Source organism: Delphinapterus leucas, chromosome 9 (genome assembly GCF_059928025.1).
Source record: "Delphinapterus leucas isolate spDelLeu-1000000601 "Yukka" chromosome 9, BTC_Dleu_Yukka2, whole genome shotgun sequence".
Classification (NCBI taxonomy): domain Eukaryota; kingdom Metazoa; phylum Chordata; class Mammalia; order Artiodactyla; family Monodontidae; genus Delphinapterus; species Delphinapterus leucas.
Window position 1 is genome coordinate 97,253,196 of NC_143137.1, and position 21,489 is coordinate 97,274,684.

Genomic DNA, 21,489 nt, shown 5'->3' on the forward strand with positions numbered 1-21,489 from the left:
GTAAGCCGTGGGTCCCACACACGCGCCATGGCAACAGTCCCTACATTTGTCCTGCTGGAAGAAAACATCTCCCCATCACTTGGGTTTCCAGTTTCCTCTTACGGCAAACTGCAGGGTCCCTTCTCCTTTCGACTCCCACCCCATCCCTGAACCAACAACCTCCCACCTCCTTCCCTAGAGGCCTCACCGCTAGGACTCTAACCTGGCTCCTTCTGCACCCAGGTGGCACTGGCCACACGCCTCACGGCCCGAACTCCGGCTGGGGGCTCTGCTTGTCGGACTACACCACCTGGTCACTGCTCCTGCACCGCTGCACCCACTCACGGGGGTTGTAGGAACCAGGGCAGGACTTGCCCACAGCCCGCCGTGTGGAGGGTCCCGCGGGCAGAGGACCTGTGGGGAGATGCCGTGGCGGCCACCTTCCTCCCTGCCCCCGGGTCCTTGGGCATCGCTTCACCTCGCAGGGCCCTGGCTATGGATCCGCAGTCAAGCATGGGCCCCACTTTGCGTTCCTCTAGAATAGGGGGACCTGCTTTTATTTGGGGGGCATGCAAGGTAAGCCCTCCCAAAGGGGAAAAGCGCAAAATTTCGGCATTTTTAACGCCCCGAGAGACAGCACAGTGCGTGGCACTGCGCACCAGTGGGGAAACTGAGGCCGGGAGCGGGCTAGGTGGGTGCCCGAGGTTCACGCGGCCCCTCCGGCGGCGGGGGGCCTGGGATGCGGCGTTGGGGTGCGGGCCGGCGCGCGCGCGTGTGCCTCGCGCGCCCAGGCCCGCGGCTCCGAGCTCGGCTGTCGCAGCGCGGTCTCCGGAGGACCGGGGCCGGGGCGCGGGCGGCGCCAGTGCGCAGGCGCAGCGGGCGGGAGGGGACGCGCTCGGGGCGCGCGCGCGGGGCAGCAGGCGCCCCAACTCTGCCCGCCGCGCCCCGGCGCCTCGCCGCCCGCCCGCCCGCCCGCCCGGCGCCCCGGCCGGCGAGGGGCGCGCCCGCTGCATGGCGCTGGGATGGCGGGGGCGCCGCGCGGCCGAGGCGGCGGCGGAGGCGGAGGCGGCGCGGGCGAGTCTGGGGGCGCCGAGCGGGCGGCGGGGCCGGGCGGCCGGCGCGGGCTGCGGGCGTGCGACGAGGAGTTCGCGTGCCCCGAGCTGGAGGCGCTGTTCCGCGGCTACACGCTGCGGCTGGAGCAGGCGGCCACGCTGAAGGCGCTGGCCGTGCTCAGCCTACTGGCGGGCGCGCTGGCCCTGGCCGAGCTGCTGGGCGCGCCGGGGCCCGCGCCCGGCCTGGCCAAGGGCTCGCACCCCGTGCACTGCGTGCTCTTCCTGGCGCTGCTCGTGGTCACCAACGTCCGCTCGCTGCAGGTGCCCCAGCTGCAGCAGGTCGGCCAGCTCGCGCTGCTCTTCAGCCTCACCTTCGCGCTGCTCTGCTGTCCCTTCGCGCTCGGCGGCCCCGCCGGGGCCCACGCCGGAAGGGCAGCGGTGCCGGTGGCAGCCGACCAGGGCGTCTGGCAGCTCCTTTTGGTCACCTTCGTGTCCTATGCCCTGCTGCCCGTGCGCAGCCTGCTGGCCATCGGCTTCGGGCTCGTGGTGGCCGCCTCGCATTTGCTGGTCACGGCTACCTTGGTCCCCGCCAAGCGCCCACGTCTCTGGAGGACGGTAAGTGCCGCGCGCGCTCCCGATCCGGTCTGGGACACACCTGCCCGGGAGGGACTGGGAACGCGGGGAGGAGGGCGCGCATCGCCAGGTTGGGCAGGTGGGGAAACTGAGGCCCCGAATTCGAGGGGGGACGTTCAAGGTCACTCAGAGAATTGGGGACACAGTGGGGGCTGGCACCCTGGGGCCGACTCTTTTCCGAGTTACAGTCCACAAAACGCTCCTGGGTGTGGAATGTGGAGACCGGTAGACTAGTGTGGAGAGGGCAAGGATTGGCAAGGTCAGGCAGCTGGTGAGCGGCCAGGTGCGGCCAGAGCTCGGGTCCGACGCTGTCTGTCTGCGCCCATCCCCGCAGGAGGGACGAAAAGTAGGCTCGGGGAGCAGGCCAGGGCAGGCAGGATTCCTGCGGGCTGTGCGCACAGCCTAGGGTGCCTCTCCCTCACGCTTGGCGCCTGGAGCCCATGCGGCGCTTGCAGAGACCCCCTCCCAACCGTGCCGCCATGGGGGAGGTGGGAAGGGGGGCAAGGACTTTGGCCCCCTCCAGCCACCCTGGCGCCCAGTTGTGGACCCGTTTGGGGTCCACAGGGACAGGGTTTGCCAAGGTCGCACGGGGCTGTGGTCTCTTCCGACCTGCTCTGCCGCAGCCGGCACCCAGGCTCGTAGCGCCTGAACTTTGTCACTGTCTTTCCCTGGCGGGCAAGATCGTTGCGAGGATCCCATGCCGGCTGCTGCCCGTGGGCTCCTCCCCAGCCCAAGGACCCCAGAGGTCTGAGGCAGATGTCTTGCCGCGTGGTGCTTTTGGAGCTTTTCCGTGCAGCCCAGCCTATCCCACCTGGGCTTGGAGGGCCCTGAGGGAGGGTTCTGTTTCTGCCTCTGGCTGCATTTTGGCAAGAGGGCGGGGTGGGTGGGGTGGGGTGGGGAGCCCATCGAGGGAGAGAAAGGGGGAGATGGAGGAGATGGGGTGAGGAGGGGAAGCTGGACAGATCTGGCTTTGGGAGGAACAGCTGGGGTGGGGGGAGTGATGGGTGTCAGACAGCTGGGGCTGGGGCCCCACTAAGGACCCACCACCCGAGGACCAAGGGAGGGGCCCCCAGACGGTGATGCTCGGGATGCACAGGGTCAGAGGGGCCGTGGGACACACAAGAGTGACACAATGCTGGACCTATATTTCAGGGCCCAGAGAGGCCAGTGTGTGGTGAGGGCTGGGAGGGGAGGAGGAGGGAGTGTGTGGAGAGGGGCTGGGGGGTGGGGGGAAGAGAGGAAGGGAAGTAGGGGTGAAGGCCGGAGGCAGAGAGGAGGCAGAGATAAAGGCAGAAAAAAGGGAAGAGGGCCAGAGGGCTGCGTGCCCCCAGGGAGGGGAGGAAGGTGATGGGAGGGGGGAGGGGAGGGGAGGGGGAGGGGGAGGGTTTGTTTCTCCAGCAGGCCTCCTATGGGCTTTGAGTGCGGCTTGTTTGACCTTCGCAGGGGGCACCCCTGTATCTCTTCCCCAACAACCCTCCCATGTGTTGTGGTTGTCCCTCTCCCGCCCCACCCAGCCAGGCCCCTCCAGTAAGGACAACTTCCCTATCAGGACCCGGAGGGAGGCCAGGTCAGCTGCAGGTGGGGAGGGGGCCTGGACAGGCCTGGGCTGGGGCCTGGCTCAGTTCTGGTTGCACCCAGGGCTTCAGTCAGCTGCTTCAGTGACAGGCAATACTATTGTCTTCTTTTTTAATAACCAATGCTTTATGTAGCCTGTAGTCATTCCTTTTAGAGAATTAAAAGATTAAAACAGAGGGGGGGAGGGGTGCGGGAGGGGGAGTCTGTAAAGGTGCCTCGGGCACTCAGAACTCTGCCCCTCCCCCAGGATAAGAGGAGCTCCTGTATTCTAGGAAGAAAGGGAGACCATCGTGGGGGTGTGGGAGTCGTAGGGAGCAGACATCTGGGCTTCACTGCTACTGGCTGTGATTCCCTGGGCAATGCAGACCCTTCCTTTTCTGAGCCTCAGTTTCCCCACCTGTCTAAAGGGCATCGCAGCTCCCCTGTAGGGCTGTGGTGAAAGTTCGTACTGGAAAAGCACGTATTTGAAATCTCAGGCCCCTTCTGAATCGTTTTGGCTTCTTTAGAATGTTCGTATTCAAGCCCATGAGTCTGTACAGGTGGTGGTGATATTGACAGATAGATGGGGATGGATGCAGAGAAATATGTGGTGATCCGACTGTATGGTGCCCCAGGGATTCTCCCTTCCAATTAGAAAATTCTGGGAGTCTGTGAAATCTGTCCTTGGTGAGCTCTGCAACTTGGTATTTGAGACCAGTGAAGAAGATAGCACCCACGTTTCCGAAGCATGTCCGCTGCTAATCACGCTTCACCGCCTCCCTGCCATCTTGCAGTACACTCACCTGCTGACAGCGCTGCTCCCGCAGGATGGAATTTGGGGCAGGCAGAAGCCCTGCAGGACACAGGGTAGAGGCCAAAAAGAGGCAGAAGAACGACTGGATGAATGAGGCGGTCAGTGCAGGGGTGCCGCCTTTGCTGCATATATGCAGCGTGTCATATGCTCGCCGGAGAAAGCGTGCTCTGGGGACTGAGACCGGGGTTCAAGTGTGGGCTCCCAGAGCCTCAGGCCCTCCGCAGGGAGGCTCTAAGGCTTTCTTGCCGCAATCCTGTACCGCCCTGGTGTGTGGGAATCTGGGGACGCAGCCATGTGCTTTTGGGCTCTGTAGAGCCGGGGCCAGCCCAGTTGCTGGGAGGCCGAGGTGGACATGCAGAAAGTCGGCCATGTGACTGCACTGCTGAAATTTGGGGGGCTCCACCCTTCCCCGAGAGGGTGTGCCTGCTGCTTTCCACTAGAGCAGAAAGAATTTGGGGGAAATGGCCTTATTCCCACCTGGCCCAGCACCAAGGATGAGCCCCATGAATGTGGACCGGACTGGGTCCCCCCCCTCTCCCAGCCCCTTGCTTTCAGGGCCCCCCGGTTGTACCTAAACACAGTCAGTCACTTTTATTTAACTGGGCAACGTGTCAGAACTGAAGGCATCACGTTCAGGAACACCTGAGGCCTGCTCAGAACTAGCAGCGGTGGGCAGGCTGGAGGGCATGGGGTGGGGGGCTGAGCACAGCAGCCTGGGGTCCTGGGGCTTCGAGGGTGGCGGAGGAGGGGAGGGGGAGATGCCAGATTTGTCCCTTGTTGACTGACAGAGCCTTGAGGGGGGAGGCTCTGGGAAGAGGTGACTGTGCTCAGGGACAGGTTGGCTGGGGAGTGGTGGGGAAGTAGGGTCAGGGGAGTGCTTGTGAAGGTCATTGCCGGGGAGTGATGGTGGGGCAGGAGGGGTGTCTCTGGAGAAGGGTTGCTGGCTCAGGGTGCCTGCCCTGCCCCTCAGGCGCCTTGCCTGTGATGGGTGCAGGGCGCAGAGCCCCAGCTTCCGCCCTGTGCTGACTCTCTCCCCAGGGCTCCCTCCCGGATGCCTGCTTTGTGGGCAGGTGGGTCAGGATTGCTGTCTCTTTTCAGAGGGGGGATAGCGAGGGTCCACTGCAGTGTGCAACTTGCAGTGCAGTCTGGTTGCCTGTCCACGTAAAGGAAATGTGTTTAGTGCCTGAACCACAGAAAGGGTAACAGATCGCTGCTGTCCTGGGGAGCTGGGAGCTCGGCCAGAATTCCCCCTGCCCCTGCAGTTTGGTCTGAGCCCTTGAGGAGAACGTGAGTGCTGGCAGGTAGAGCCACGTGACCGCTGTCAGAATCACCATGTGTGCTGGCTGTACCGGCCGTCACACGGGCTTGGGCAGCCCATGCCTCCCGCCCCTATGTGTCTCCCACCCCTCCTTCCAGACCTGTGCCCCTCCCTCAGCCCAGCGCCTCCTCAGGCGGGGCCCTCCCCCCTCCATGGCCCCCTGCTCCACTGGCTGGCCCTCTTCCCCTCTGGTCCTCTGCATCTCCCCTCACCCCGCCTCCCTGGACCCTCTCCTGACCAGCCCGCCTCTGCACCCGTGCCGCACAGCCGGCCCCTCACCCCGGCGGGGGCCCTTCTCCTCTGGCTGGGCTCTTTTCTAGGTGGGGCCCCTCTCCTGCTGCACGTAACCCCCCAGCCTCCTGACTGCCCCCTACCGGCCCCTCCCTCTCCCTCCCCTGCCCTGGCTGGATCCCATCACCCGCTGGCTCACCTGCCTTGGCTCCGGTCACTGGGCAGGGCTCAGCCCCACAGTGACTTACTGCCCCGGCTTTCCACCCCCTGCACATTACAGCCTGGCTGCTCCCTGAGCCTTGGGCAGTGTCCAGTGGCTCCTCCAGGCCTCCAGGTTCATGTCCAGCGGGCATCCCACAGGGCACACCTGATTCCCCAACCCCCTTGTCTGATGGGCGGTCCCCTCCCTAAACCTGGTCTGTTTCCATCACAGCTGTGTCATCCTCCCGCCAGGGCAGCCTGCTCTAACTAAGAAGCACCTAGAGCTGCCTACACCAGGGCAGCAGGAACTGGGGCCTGGGTGGGGGGGAACCGTCCTGGCGTCGGGTGAGGGTTCCCACCTGTTCCCCCTCTGGGCGGTCCTGTGGGCCCCAGGCTTTCCTCTGTGGCCGCAGGACCCCCAGACTGTCCATGTGCTGGAGTCTGGCCCCCCGGTGGACCTGGTGGAAGGGCCGGGGACCAGGCGAAGCAGACATGGCTGTGAAACCTCGCAGCTGCTCGGGCTGGGGCACCTTCTCTGGACAGTTCTGTGATCCACGTTTGGGTGCCAGGCCCCGAGCTAGGGGACCAGACCACCTGCCCTCCAGAAAGTTAGTCTTTGGGGACCCCGATCAACAACTGGAACTGCAGTCTGTGCTGGGGGGAGTGTGTGTGACCTTTGGAGGCGTGTGAAGGGGACAAGGCAGACAGGGGGCTCAGGGTGGCCTCCTGAGGACAGTGCGCTCCAGCCAAGGTCCTGGATAGATGAGGCCAAGGGGCTGCTGGGCCCTGGGGCTGCAGGTGGCTGCCTGAGGGACTGAGCTGGTCACCACGGGGCCAGGGAGGAGGGTGTGGAAGAAAGGGCAGGTGCGGGGAGGCCCTGGGGCTCGGGCCACAAGGAATATTTGGAGGTCGCCCTCAAGCGGATCCTGTGGGGAAACGTCCCCACCCGCTGCCCTTTCCATGGGCTCACAGTGGTTCTGGGGTGATGCCCTTCTCCCCTCACATCTGTGAGGTCCAGAAGGTCAGGGCCCAGCCTCTGGGTTGACGGGTCTCCTGCTGGCTCTGTGTTCCTGCAGGCTTGGAGCCCAGAAATGTCCTCGGATCATTTCCTGACTCAAATGGGGTGGGTCGGAATTCCCAGCACCGCGGGGGCTCTGCTCCGAGCTGTGGTGCGGTGGGCAGGGGACTTACCCTGTGCCTCAGTTTCCTCCGAGGTCATGCCCGTGGTTGTGTAGGTGCAGGTGGCCCTCTGGGACCGTGGCTTCCCCGCAGCATGGGCCAGCACTCAGTGAAGTGGGAGTGTCCTCTTGTCATCACAAATTGAGCGTAGCCTGTGACCTACGAGTTTTCCCTACCTCGGTGACCCTCTGTCTGGTCTTGGTCAAACGCTGAAAGAGACACGCAGGATGCCGGTGGCAGGCCGTCTGTCCAGACTGTGCCCTTTGGGTGTTTCCATCGCTTCCGGCCGGTGTGCTGTTGGGAGCCCTCCCGTAGCACAGCCCAGCAGCGGCAGCCAGAGGGCTGTGTCTGTGCTGAGGCCTCCCCAGGGCCAGGGCCAGGGCTTCGCTCGTCCACGTGCCAGGCTGGGCAGGGGCTGGCGGTGGGGCAGGAAGGGCCGCATGGCAGCCAGGAGGCCTGGGCCACCACCCCGCCCCTGCACCTCCAGGTGAGACCCTGTTCCCGGACTGCAGGCACCTTAGTTTGCACCGAGGGGCTGAGCCAGGCAGGCAGAAAAGACCTTCCCGCCCCTAAAGTGCTGGGTTCCGCCATGTTTGAGGATGTGAGTCACATGTGGTCCGTCGTCTCTCTCACACGCATGTGCATGCACACATACAAACACACTCAAGTGCACACTCACACCCACACAAATGCACATACAAGCACACTCACGCTCACGCAATTCCCACTTGTATGCACGTGCTCTCACACTCACGTGTGTACATGCATGCACACATAAACACACACCCTTGCACGCTCACACAGGAACACACCCACATGCACACTCACAGGCGCGCTCACACATGTTCACGCAACACACTCTGATTATTTTTACTGTTTTCCGGGTGGACGTGTCTCCCCCGAGGGAAATGGGGCCCGGGGCCCTCCAACTCCACGACCAGTGCATGAAATGACACCAGGCCCCAGGCTCTGCCCAGGTGGGGAGGTCGGGTGAGGGGGCCGTGTGTGTAGGACTGAGACCCTTGGGGAAGAGTGACAAGGGCCGGGACCCCTACCGGCTGTGTCCCTCTGCCCTCTGTCTGCTTTGCGTCAGTCCAGGCAGGGCAGGCTGGGCTTCCTCGGGCTCACGTCCACGTGCGGGATGTGGCATGGGGCTGACGCGGCGTCCCCACCCACTGCAGGCTGTCCCTCACTGCCGCATCTGCGGCCCTCCGGTCTTCGTCCCCCCTGGATCCTGCTCTGTCCCCTTCCCTCCTGGACCCTGTCTTCTTGGATTGGAGAGTGGTGGGATCTGCCTTGATACCGAGCTGCCAGGGTTCTCTGGGGGGGGCTGTGCAGAGCATGCCTGCAGCTCTGGGGGCCCACAGCCTGGGCACAGGGACAGCAAGCAGGGCCGTTGTGTGTCTAGGTCTGGAGTTGGGGGCACTTGCCAAGGTGGGCAGTGCAGCTTGGAAGGGGGCCTGGCCAGGCAGTCGCAGCCTGTGGGGATCCTGTGGGCAGCGGGGCTGCTGCAGGCCCAGAACCAGGGTGCTTATGAGGGATCCCAGGTGAGGGGCCCCTCGTGCAGGTAGGTGGAGGGGATGTCCTGGTGAGGGATCCGGGTGCAGGGGGACAGGATGCCCAGGAGAGCGACCCTGGGGACGGGACTCCCATCCGTGGTGCGTCAGGGTCACTGGACATGCTGGGTGCTCCCTCCTGCTGTCCACACCCTGCAGAGGGGGAAGCCCTCCCTGTGGGCACATTCCCAGTCAGAAGGCAGCTTTCTACTTTGATTCTGAAGTACAGAGTGACTATATCAGGGTCCAGCTTTTCCTTTGCTGACGTAGACCCTGGCTTCCCGGGAGCACAGCTGACTCTGATGCACGGATGGGTCTTGTTGTTCATGCAGTGGCTCGTATGGGGCCCAAGGCACCATGTGCCCAGGGTGGGGGATGTCAGATGCCACACTCTGGACAAGGAGAATGACCGACCACAGCAGGGCCTGCCCCCTCGAACCTGGGCCGTGCCTGGGACCCTGGCCCTCCGGCCGGCCCTCCTGTGTGGCCTCTTGTCCCGTGCACTGTCCCCCTGGCGCCCTTCTCAGCAGCTGCCTGATGAGCCTGTGTGAGACTGCATTCTTCCAAGGGTGCTTCCCACACCTGCACTGGCAGTCTTGTGCTGCATGTGAGCATCTGAGGGAGGCGTCCGCTCTGGGACACTCTGCCCACTGCTGCTGGGAGAACTTGGTCGTGGACATTGGTGGGAGGGGGAGCCTTATGCTGGGGTGATGACCTTCTGTGAAACCGTTAGTGCATTTTTCTTAGTACCTTTGCCTAGTTTCCTTATGGGAGAAACACTGTCTTGTTAAGAGAAGGCATTGCCTCCTGAATCAACCGTGGCCAAAGGGATCTGAAATGTGTGCTCTTTGAACTTGTTTTGCAAGATGGCTGCTTTCCCAAACACATGTGCCCTGCTGCGTGGATGAGAAGCTCAGTGAGCACATCTGGGGAATCACTGGTGTAGCCTAAGGATTTGGAAATATCTCTGATGCTTTATTTTATTTTTTTTTAATTTTTAAAAAAATTATTTATTTATTTTTGGCTGCGTTGGGTCTTCATCGCCGCGTGCAGGCTTTCTCTAGTTGCGGCGAGCGGGGCTACTCTTCGTTGAGGTGCGCAGGCTTCTCATTGCGGTGGCTTCTCTCGTTGCAGAGCACGGGCTCTAGGCGTGCAGGCTTGGTAGCTGTGGCTCGCGGGCTCTAGAGCGCAGGCTCAGTAGTTGTGGCTCGCGGGCTCTAGAGCGCAGGCTCAGTAGTTGTGGCGCACGGGCTTAGTTGCTCTGCGGCATGTGAGATCTTCCCGGCCCAGGGTTCAAACCCATGTCCCCTGCTTTGGCAGGCGGATTCTTAACCACTGTGCCACCAGGGAAGCCCCTGATGCTTTATTTTAAAGCAGATCCTTACCTGCAGGAATCACAGGTGGTTCCTGGGTACTCACTGTGTCCCGGGAGCACCCTGTGCAGTGGGACCCTTTTCTGAAGTCCAGTTTGTTCAAGGGTCAGAAATGGGCAGTGGGGTGAGATCTTCTTTGTGGATAGAGTCGGCGTCCAGGTGTGTAAAGGTGAACGGAGGCGCTGAAATACTGCAGGTGCTGTGGACGGGTGGGTGGGACTTGGAGGCACGCGGTCCTGTGGCCCAGCTCACTCATGCACCAGCAGGTGGGGTGAGCCGGGACCCCAACACCAGGAGGTGCCCTTGATGAAGATGCCGAGGGTTACATAGCACTGTGCCTGGGTCCCCCTGCCCCTACCTAGGTGTGGTGACCACAGCCCAGCGGGCCTCAGCCTTGGGGCTTAGAAACCCAACGGCAGGAGCTCACAAGAGCCCATCAGAATCTTTTAAAAAATAACTTGTTTTTATTTTATTTTTATTACGGAAACTTCAATCATACACAAGAGTAGAAGGACCAGCGTGGTGATTTCTTGGGTAGAAGCCCTCAGCTCCAACAGTTACCGACATTCTGCCCTTCTTCTTTCGAAAGATGGTAGTCCTAAAATACTTCTATTAATTGGAAAACAGAGCTAAGAAGCAATTACATTAATTTGACAACACACTTGTGAGCGATGTTGAAAAGCCAGCTATGCTTGAAAAGACGACAAGAGTGCCACCCGGCTTGCGGTGACTGAGTAGAGGTGGGAATGAATGGGTCCCCTTGTGAGCACCCTTGGAAAGGAGGTGAGAGGGACCCAGGGGTCTTAGGGCCTGGCCCACAGACCAAGCGCACAGCGGCTCTGCAGGGTGGGGTGGGGGGCATGTGGGGAGTCAGGGAGTGGTGGAGCGGGGGGTGGGTGCGTTGGGCAGCAGCTCCCTCCTTGTCTTGTGACCGCACTGCCCTCTGTGACTGAGGAGGACGTCCTTGGAGCCGCACCCTCGAGTCCACACACCTGGCTTCTCTGCAGGACGGGCCCCGGGTCCCGTGCTGGGGACAGTCTGGGCGGCAGGAGATTGAAAATGGATCAAGTTCAGTGGAGGAGTTTGAATGCTGAGTAGGGGTGATCTTGGGGTGCCTCGGGATTGGGGGGTCAGGAGGCCGCCGAGTGAAAGGAGGGGAACCCTTGCGGGCAGAGGCATCAGTGAGCGGGAGGAGTGCCGAGGGGAGAGCGTGGGCTCCCCAGAGCTGCGCGCTGCATGGGCCGCGGGGGCATTTGGGGTGGGACACGCTCTGTACGTGGATGGGGGAAGGGGGACAGGTGAGCGGCCGGCCTGGGAAAGTGGGCAGAGCACGGGGCTCCTCGGGTCTCAGGCCTGCTGTGGAGGCGGGACGTTGTCCTGGAGACCACGGGAGTGTGAGAGCAGCGACCGGGGGTGTGGGTGCAGCAACTGGGGGTGTGGGTGCAGTGACGGGGGGACGATCTTGTGCATATATTTGAACTCTTTTCCAAACTGCCATGAACCTTTTAAAATTTTTGTTTTTTTCTTTGTGGTGTGTGTGTGTTATTCCCCCTTATGAAGGGTCCCTCTGAGGACACCAGGGGCACACGTTTCCCGTTTAACTGCCCAGCTTGTAAATCTGAAGTGTCTGCCCTTCCTTCCTGAGGCCCTTTGGGGACGGGGCAGGGCCCTCCGGGTGGTCCAGGTCTGACGCAGGCGCTTGTGCTTTCCCTGTTTGGCTTCTTCTGTCTTTACATACTTGGGGCTGACCAAGCGCTCTGCAGAGGAGCCTTTGCGGGAAGCCCAGCACAGCGGAATTCCACTGGGGGACAGAGGGTCGGGGGTGTGAATGTCTGAAACTCAGCCCACACGTGCTTCAGCACCAACGGGGTGCTTAGCTCTGTCTCTCAGCTCAGCCCCCCATTCTGAGATGGCCCCTTATGAGATGGGGAGTTTGGGGGGCAAGGGTCCCAGGGGTGAGGCTGGGCCCTGTGTCTACACTGGGCGTGGTCACTGTGCTGGGGGACTCTTGGCCAGGTGGGATTATGCCCCACCCACCCGGGCCCTGTGGAATTGGCGCCAGCGTGGGGTCTCCCTCAGGGAAGAGGTGCAGTGCAGACCACACTCCTGGGTCCACGTGGGGACCAGGCCGTGAGCAGCCCCTTGGCTGGGGCCGTGAGAGCCGCAGCGGTCCTGGTGCCATCGTCCCCTGGGAAAACAGCCCCAGGCCGGGTGTGGTCGTGCTGGTCACTTGTGTGCCAGCCCCAGCCCAGCCTCGGAGCCCAGAAGCCAGTGGCCGGACCCCGGAGCGGGGGCTTTCTTCTGGATTGCTGTCTCCCCACGCCAAAGAGACGTCCGTTTGGCTAGTGTCCAGTGCTGGGGGGTCCCCCTGGAGTGGGAGCCCCTTGGACATCCCCATCTGGGAGGAGGTCCTCTGAGGGGCACCAACACGTTGCACTAGTCTTTCCCGGGCCAAGTGGCAGTTTCCCACGTGGGCCTTAGAGGTGCCCGGGCACAGTTCCACTGCTGCCGACTGCCATCCGTGGCAAGAAGCCGTGGGCTCCCCTGGGCTGGGCAATTCTGCCCGGAATGGCTGCTAACTCCCCCGGCCCAGGTGTTGCCTTGGGGCCTTCCTGGAGCCCGAGGGGTGGTCTGCCGCTGCTCCCGGAGCCCGAGGGGTGGTCTTTCCCGGAGCCCGAGGGGTGGTCTGCCGCTGCTCCCGGAGCCCGAGGGGTGGTCTGCTGCTGTTCCTTCCTGTGTTGTGCAGTGAGCGATGTTGGGGCCCCATGGGCTCGCCAGGAGTGCAGCCGGGCTGGACTGGGCCCAAGATGGGATCACTGCTGCAGGGGTGGTGGGTGATGCCTCCCGATGCCTCCTCCCCTGACTCCCCATCCCTCAGCCTGTGGTCGCCTGCATCTCTGAGAAACTCACGGTGACCCCCGGCCTGTCTCCCTCGTGGTTTCTGCACAGCAGGTGCTAAACCATGTGGTCACCATCTTCAGGGCACCTCCGGTCAGGCCACGAGTTCAGAGAGCTTCATGGGAGGACTTTTTTTTTTTTTTTTTTTTTGCTATGTCACGAGGCACGTGGGATCTTAGTTCCCCAACCAGGGATTGAACCCGACTCCCCTGGATTGGAAGGCAGATTCTTAACCACTGGACCGCCAGGGAAGTCCAAGAGACCTTTGTGGGGAAAGGAAAACTCCTGAACCCTGGGGAAACCCCGGGGGTGGCCGGTTTGGATCAGTAGATGCATTGGGCGTGTGAGGAAGCTCCCGTCTGGCAAGGTGCGGAGGTGGGGGGGGGGACACCTGGTCCTAATGGTTCACATCAGGGGGGCTCCAGGTGGGAGGGCCCTGGGGGTTCCCAGGGTGGGGTGACAGGTGGTTGGCAGACGCCCTCCCCCAGTCTCCCTGAAGTGTCCCTTCCCCCCAGTGATCCCATTTTAAGAAATCCCTTTGATTGGATGAATGGATAAAGAAGATGTGGCACATGTATACAGTGGAATATTACTCAGCCATAAAAAGAAACGAAATTGAGTTATTTGTAGTGAGGTGGATGGACCTAGAGTCTGTCATACAGAGTGAAGGAAGTCAGAAAGAGAAAGACAAATACCGTACGCTAACACATATATATGGAATCTAAGAAAAAAAAATGTCACGAAGAACCTAGGGGTAAGACGGGAATAAAGACGCAGACCTACTAGAGAATGGACTTGAGGATATGGGGAGGGGGAGGGGTAAGCTGGGACAAAGTGAGAGAGGGGCATGGACATATATACACTACCAAACGTAAGGTAGATGGCTAGTGGGAAGCAGCCGCATAGCCCAGGGAGATCAGCTCAGTGCTTTGTGACCACCTAGAGGGGTGGGAGAAGGAGGGCGGGAGGGAGACCCAAGAGGGAGGAGATATGGGGATATGTGTATACGTATAGCTGATTCACTTTGTTATACGGCAGAAACTAACACACCATTGTAAAGCAATTATACTCCAATAAAGATGTAAAAAATCAATCAATAAATAAAAGAAATCCCTTTGATGAGTGCTGCTGGAGTGGGGGGCAGCTCCCAGCTCACTGCAGGGGTGTGGAGAATGTGTGGTTTTCCTGTGGGATGCAGGGCCCACAGGTGGTCTGAAGTGGAGTGCAGTGGAGTATGGGCTTATGCCGCTCAGGTTTCCTAGCTGCGGGGGAGGTGAGCTCTTCGGGGGAGAGGGAGAACAGCTGCTTCCCCCCGACTGGGCTCCAGCCGAGCCCAGTGAGGGATGCAGTGGCTAGCGGTGGGCGGGGGGCAGGGGGAACGTCTTTCTGCTGGGCAGACGAGCAGCCCTTGGCCTAACCATTGTACTTGGGAAGGGTGCTGACCACACACATGGCAGGGGTGTGTGTGTGTGTGTGTGTGTGTGTGTGTGTGTGTGTGTGTGTGTGACCCAGGACCCTGGCAGATGAGGACAGACTGACTGGTCAGTCACCTTGACACACACACACACACACACACACACACTGGCTCTTTTATGCCCCCCAGGGACTCGCCATTCCTGTTTGTAATCTAACCCCAAAGATGGCAGGAAGGAAGCTAAGATGATGAGAAAATCCCAAAAGGGAGGTTTCTGATCTTCTCAACTATAGTTTTAATTTCAAGGGCTGGGGTCCACCTTTCACATCCTCCCGTGCAGGCCTTTCCGAAGGTCCCCTCACGCGGGCTCTCATGGCTCCAGTGGCCCCGCCCCCTCCTCCAGGGCTGGCCCTTCCGGATCCCTGTGTCCAGCCAGTGCCCAGGGTCTCTGCTGCCATCGCAACAGTCTGCTCACGTTCTGCCTGTGTCGCAGCCACTCCCTGACTCCCTGGCACCTGTGATGGGGTCCTTGTCCTGAGAGCGTCCTGCTGCCCCTGCCCTGCCGCCCCTTCCACACTTCCCACTGGGCACTCGTCCCCACCTGCCCTGGGCCTTGTGTGCAGGACAAGGGGCGGGTGAGGCCCCGGCCATCCCCCGACCAGCCACAAGCCTGGCAGCCCTGAAGCCCATGACTGCCACCACCCGTGCAGGGCCCCCAAGGCCCATCCACCCAAGGCCTGGATCCAGAGATGTGCCCGTGGCCTGGCGGGCCCTGGAGTTATGTGCCTGTGTTTGGGACGTCCTGGCCTTGGGACCTCGGGGAGGTTTAACCTCTACGCCCGTGTCTTCCCCATAAATGGCAGGCCTCATTTCCGGGCTCACCCACCTGCCCAGGGCCTGCTTGGGGCCTGCATGGTGCCACCTTTGCTTCAGTTTGTAGCAGTCCCTGCTCGTGTGGCCTCCTGGCGGTTTACCTTCTGCCTCCTAGTAAAGGTAGGCCTGCCCTCCTCCCATAGCCCCTAGAGTCCTGAACAATGGGTTCTCCTCGGTTAAGTTACTGATCTCACAGACTCTCATGTAAAATTCACAATGATGGGGCTTCCCTGGTGGCGCAGTGGTTGAGAGTCCGCCTGCCGATGCAGGGGACACGGGTTCGTGCCCCGGTCCGGGAAGATCCCACATGCCGCGGAGCGGCTGGGCCCGTGAGCCATGGCCGCTCAACCTGCACGTCCGGAGCCTGCGCTCCGCGGCGGGAGAGGCCACAACAGTGAGAGGCCTGCGTACCGCAAAAAAAAAAAAAAAAAAAAAATCATCATAATGATGCAACGTTCAGGTGCGTGTAAAGGGGTGGGGGGCAGTGAGCGCTGTTGGTTGTGCAGGAAGCGAAGCTGCTGTGACCTCGTGCTGAGCGGCAGGGGGAGAGCTGAGGGCAGCGCAGTGGGGCCTGGGGGCCAGGGTGGAAGGTGAGGGTCTTGAACGAGCTCTAGGGTGGCATGCCAGGGAGGGAGCAGGGACGTGGGATGGCGAAGTGCCGGCGGTGTTTAGAACTCCTGGTGCCCAGGAGATGCTCACTTGATGAGGGCTCCCAGCCCTGCCTGAGAAACTAGCCAAGGCCTGGGCGTGTGATTCCGTCTGCAGGGCGTGTGGGGTTTGGGGGGCAGCGGGCGAGGGCCCTCCGGCTGGAGAGCAGTTGTGTGCCCTCCTGAGTGCAGGCCAACTGCAGGGATGTAAACACCTGATGAGGAATTCTCCCTCCAAGTCTTTGCCCTGTGTCACAAGAGTGGCAAAATATTGGGAAGCGCTGCGAGTACCATCGATACGTCACGGTTAAGAGAAAGATGCGCTTCGTCGTGGTTTCCTGCAGTCACTGAATCAGTGATTCTGAACACACGTCTGACCGACAGAGTGGGTGCCCCGGAAGTCCCCAGCTGGGCCACTCGGATGAGGGGACACAGACAGAAGGTCTAGCCCCCCTCCCCCCCTGTGCCCTCCAGGTGGTGGCCTTAACCTCCTGGCTGGGTCTGTAGCTTTGTGGTCACTGTGGACTCAGAAAAGGCCTCCATTCCACGTGCCAGACCAGGCCTGTTTGTTCTCAATCCAGCCTCAGAGCTCATCTCCTTCCAGCCCCGGCAAGGCTCGCCTGGCCCTCTGGGACCTGGAGTGGCCGGGACAGGAGAGCCCTGCCCGCCACAGGGGACATCTGGACAATTCATGTTGACTGATGACCCCAGGTGCCCACCCACTGCACGGTGCCAGCTTCTCCCTGCTCTACACTGGCCTTCCCAAGGGGCCGGGGGACCCCCAGTGCCCACTGTGGGGTGGGGGTTGGCTGCCTGCCCCGTGGGCAGAGGCTGATGAGCTGCCGTGGCCATGCACACCTGTCGCCAGGTGATCTCATCCTTTTCCCTGCAGTGCTTCCTCTGCTGGCCGTCTGCCCAGGTCACGGGGCCTGCAGGGCAAGGGCTTGGGAGGGGGATGCTCCTGCCAGGCCTGCCCTGCACGCTCCAGTGCAGTTCCCTGGGCTGCGTGATCTGGTCCATGTGTGCATGTGTCTGTGGGCTGTGTCCCAGCAGCTCCCACCAGCTCAGCCTGCCCCAGAAGCCACGTCACTTTCAGACACTAGGACACGTTGATGCCTTGCCTCTTTGTTTTTTTTTTTTATATTTTTCCCAGTCTAGCTCTTATATTTAGATTTTTGATCCATTTTTAAAAATAAATTTATTTGTTTACTTGTTTTTATCTTTGCCTGTGTTGGGTCTTTGCTGCTGCACGCGGGCTTTCTCTAGCTGCGGCGAGTGGGGGCTACTCTTTGTTGCGGTGCACGGGCTTCTCATTGCGGTGGCTTCTCGTTGTGGAGCATGGGCTCTAGGCACGCGGGCTTCAATAGTTGTGGCACATGGGCTCAGTAGTTGTGGCTCGCGGGCTCTAGAGTGCAGGCTCAGTAGTTGTGGCACGCGGGCTTAGTTGCTCCGTGGTATGTGGGATCTTCTCGGACCAGGGCTTGAACCAGTGTCCCCTGCATTGGCAGGTGGATTCGTAACCACTGCGCCACCAGGGAAGCCTGATGCCTTGCCTCTTATGTGCCTCTCTTGATTGTGGAAAAGCTGGGGTCCCTCCCCACTGCCCATCTGACGAGCCATATGGGAGTTGGGGCACAGTCTTATCAGGTCTCGTCCGAGACAGCCTGGAGAGAGGTTGGGCAGTGCAGGTGGCAGCAGGGGTGTCTGCGTGTGAGTTCTCCCTCTGTCCCTTTCCAGCAATGTGACGGGGCCCAGCCCCCTCACCACCCCTGTGTCCTCAGTTCTTCATTCAAGAAACACCAGGCACCTGGTATGATATGAGAGGCTCTATTCCAGGCTCCCGGATCAGTCGTGGACCTGACAGACTGAGGCCCCTCGAGGGGTAGACAGCATGCAGGGAAGGTGACAAGTGAGTTAATGTTATATAACGTGTTGGAAGACGGTAACTGCTAAAAACAATAGAAGGAAAGGAAGAAGGAAAGAAATAGAACTGGTCAGTGGGAGAATACTCAAAGCCCAGGTGAGAGTGTGTGCATTTTTAGACACAGGGGTCAGGTCAGCTGTTTTGAGAAGGTGCCATGTGAGTGGAGGCCCTGGAGGTCGGGGGTGAGCCAGGCGCTGTGTGGGAAAGGGGGTCCCACCCAGGGACGCAGGGCAGAGGCCCTAAGAAATCAGGCAAGGCCAGGGGGACACGAGGAGGACAGGATGTAGGGGCCTCTGGCCTGGGCCACGGAGGGCTTTGGGCACAGGAAGACTGCAGGTCAGGGGTTCAGAGCAGAGGACCGTGCGGGGAGCCTGCAGAGCTGGGAGAAGCACAGGGCGGGTTAGGAGGTAGCTCGGCAGCCAAGCAGCCGTCGGCAGCGGGGTGTCAGTGCCCCGTCTGTTGGAGACGGAGTGGGAGGATTTGCTGGTGGTGGGGGCAATGGGCCCAGGCCTGAGAGGCTTCCAGGGGCCCGGGTCCACTGAGGTGGGAGAGGCTACTGGAGTGAGTGCTGGGGGCGACCAGGGGTCCTGCCAGGGTCTGTCCCATGCAAGGTTGAGCTGGAGATGTGCATGGGCTGGGGAGGGGCACGGCTGGCTGGTCCAAGCTGAAGGTGTCGATCTGGGGTCTTCGGCACAGGGCTGGGCTCCCAAGGTTAGCGTGGATGAGACACCACGAGGGGTGGAGTTTGTGGTGGAGGGGGGTCCAGGTGTGAGGCGTGGACCAGAGGAGGCTGGGGAAAGGGCTGGGGGAGGGGAGCTGACGGTGGGCTGGGCACTGGGACCTGAGCCTGGGCTCAGGATGTGAAGGTGGCCCCGACCTGGTGACAGACCACCCAGGGAGACTATGGAAGGGAAGGCAGGCTGGGGTGCGGCCCAGGCTGGGGTGAGGTGAGGCCTTTTCAGGAGTTTTGCTGGAAAGGGGAGAAAAATGGGCAGGCCTGGGAGAGGAAGAGGGGTTAAGAGAAGGATCTCATTTTCAGGGGAAAGAAATAATCAGAGCTTGCCAAGGATGATGGTTGGAAGTTGCGGGTCCCAGCTGAAGGGGGGAGGGGGCGCCCCGCGGGCAGTGGGCAGTGGGACCGGCTGGGCTGGGCAGAGGGAGGTCCCCGGGGGAGGAGGGACAGACGAGGATTCCCGTGAGGCCGGAGGAGCACCCCAGGCACAGGGTCGTGCACGGAGCTGGCTTCGATTCCAGAGTGTGAGGGGGCAGGGGGCTGTCCTGTTGGGCTGTGGAGTTTCAGCTAGACAAGGAAGAGAGCTCGAAGGGCAAGCCTTCCAAGGGTGGGAAAGGAGCAGGATTGAGGTCCTGGCAGGGCCCTGGCATCCAGGGCAGCGTGGGCTGTGGGAAGGTCCTCGGGGGCCCGGATGCTGAGGCCCGGTGTGCGGGTCTGCTGGGTGTGCTGCGCCCTCTGCAGCGGGGGGCCTGCCCTTACTCAGGGCCTGTGTGTGTAGTGCCAGCAGGGATGCCGTGGGGTTGGTGAGGACTTGGCAGTACCAGGACGCCCTGTGGTCCTGTGGCCACGTGCTCTGGGGTGTGGTACTCAGCCTCCACCCCGGCACGTACCCTTCCCCGAGCTCAGAACCCTCTCAGCCTGTTGCCCCCATCCCCTCTCTTCTGGTGCCGGTGTGAACCAACGCCCTCTCTAGGTGACCTCTGGGCCAGATTCTCTCTGCCTTGTCACCCTCGTCCCTGATCACTGATTAGGAAGCCAGTCTTGATACCTCTCTGTGCCCCATGGGGGCAGGGGCTGCGCCTCTTGTCGCTGCTGTGTGCCCGTCACCATGGCTGCTGATCTGGGGGTGTGTGGGCATGCAGGGGGGCAGGTGTGCCGGCAGCTTCTCGTGGACGGCCTCCTCTTTCGCTCTCCTGCGGGAAGATCTCTGGGGCGCGTGGAAGCACCCTGGGTGTGTGAATGTGAATGCAGAGCACCAGGCAGGGGAGACCTGCCCGCTCCCCAGATCGCTGCTTCCGCCTCGCCCTGCCCGCCAGACTCCAGCTTTGGGGTGTGCCATGGGGCTGTTTTCCATGTGAGCAGCTCACACGGTGTGGCAGGGCAGCTAGGTACTCAGTGACCATGTGGCTGGGCCTTGGTGTCCCTGGGGGGGTCACCATGGCCGGAGTAAAGGGAAGGTGTGAAGAAGGTGGGTGTAGAGGAGGTGACAAGGTGGGGCTCCCGGTGACCCAGCCCGCTCCCACCCTGCTCCTGAGTTTTCCCTTGACCAAACTGCCCAGCCTCTGCTGGCCCTTCTGCCCCCAGCCCATGCCTCATGTCTCTGCCCAGACCTCAGTAGGGACCTGCACTTCCCCCTTTTTCTGCCACCGGCTACCTGAGGCCCTGCTTTCTGGAAAAGCCGCATCTGCCAGGTGTGACCTGTGGCGTCCTGTACCCTGTGCTGAGCTGACCCCGGGCGCCTGGCCCCTCAGTTGGACTCCTTATTCTCCACCCGACTGCGTACTCCGCTCGACAGTGACAGCTGGGGGCTTCACTGCAGGGGTCACGCAAGCTGTGGGGCTGACGGGCTGGAGGGCATCTCGGGAGAGGTGTCCTGTGTGTTATATGTTCTGCATGTTCAAAACCTTAAACAGAGGCTGGGAGGGGCGTGCAGAAGCCACAGGTGATTAAGGGTCTGCTGGGAGAGAAGCGCATTTTGTGCAAAGACTCACTATTGTTTGAATTTTTAGAAACGTGCCCACTACTGCCTGTGGGCGTTTTAAACACACTCAGTATGCATTTAAATATTGACTCCACCAAACTACAGTTTATTGTTTCATATACGCCGGTCTTCCTGCTGCCACCAGAAAAGTGCCTTCATCTACAGACTGGCATGAGCTGATCCCAGAATACAGCAGGTGGTCCTTTAGACACAGAAAACACTGCGTGGTACGGGGGCCAGCGCAGTGCACCTAGGTGCAGCCAGTGCTGGCCACTGTGCCTGTGAGAGGTGGCACAGGCGTTGAAGATGCATTTGTGTTCCAGCCCCGCACCGGGTTAAAGCATGGACGCTCCAGCTAGCGGGACGCTCAGATTTGGAGGTGTTCAAGGGCACAGCCAAGATGATCAGGGTCACATGGAGATACTCGGGGTCACATGGAGATGGTTGGGTCGCACGGAGATGCCCAGGTCGCATGGAGATGCTCAGGTCACAATGAGGTGTTCTGGGTGACAGTGGGCACCATTTTTTTTTTGCGGTACGCGGGCCTCTCACTGTTGTGGCCTCTCCCGTTGCGGAGCACAGGCTCCGGTCGCGCAGGCTCAGCGGCCATGGCTCACGGGCCCAGCCGCTCCGCGGCATGTGGGATCTTCCCGGACTGGGACACGAACCTGTGTCCCCTGCATCGGCAGGCGGACTCTCAACCACTGCGCCACCAGGGAAGCCCTCTTTTTTGTTTTTAATCAACTCTCCTTCACTGCTTCTCTCCAGAGCTTTCCATGTTGCCTTTGTGGGAATAACCACTCCGTCTTCACGTTCAAAACTTCTGGGTGTAATGGTTTCCTCGGGCTGTTGTAACAAAGTGCCCAGACTGGGTGGCTTAAACAACAGACATTACTTCTCACACTTCTGGAGGCTGGTTTCTCCCGAAACCTTTCTTCTTGGCGTGTCGACGGCCATCTTCTCCCTGTGTCCTGTCTTCCCTCCGTGCGTGTCTGTGTCCTGATCTCCTCTTCTTATAAGGACACCAGTCATGTTGGATTAGGGCCCAGCCTAACGGCCTCATTTTAACTTGATTACCTCTTGAAAGACCCAAATACAGGCCCACGCTGGGGGGTTAGGGGTGAGGACT

General features: G+C 61.0%; 1 protein-coding gene across 1 annotated transcript in view; it reads left to right on the forward strand.

The window, feature by feature from the left end:
- Positions 1-1,001: 1,001 nt before the first annotated feature.
- The window catches only part of ADCY1 (adenylate cyclase 1), a 117,598-nt gene continuing 97,110 nt past the window's right edge, over positions 1,002-21,489 (forward strand). The window contains exon 1 of the mRNA XM_022593147.2: positions 1,002-1,646. Coding sequence (XP_022448855.2) covers positions 1,002-1,646 — 645 coding nt within the window. The remainder of the gene's footprint in view (positions 1,647-21,489) is intronic.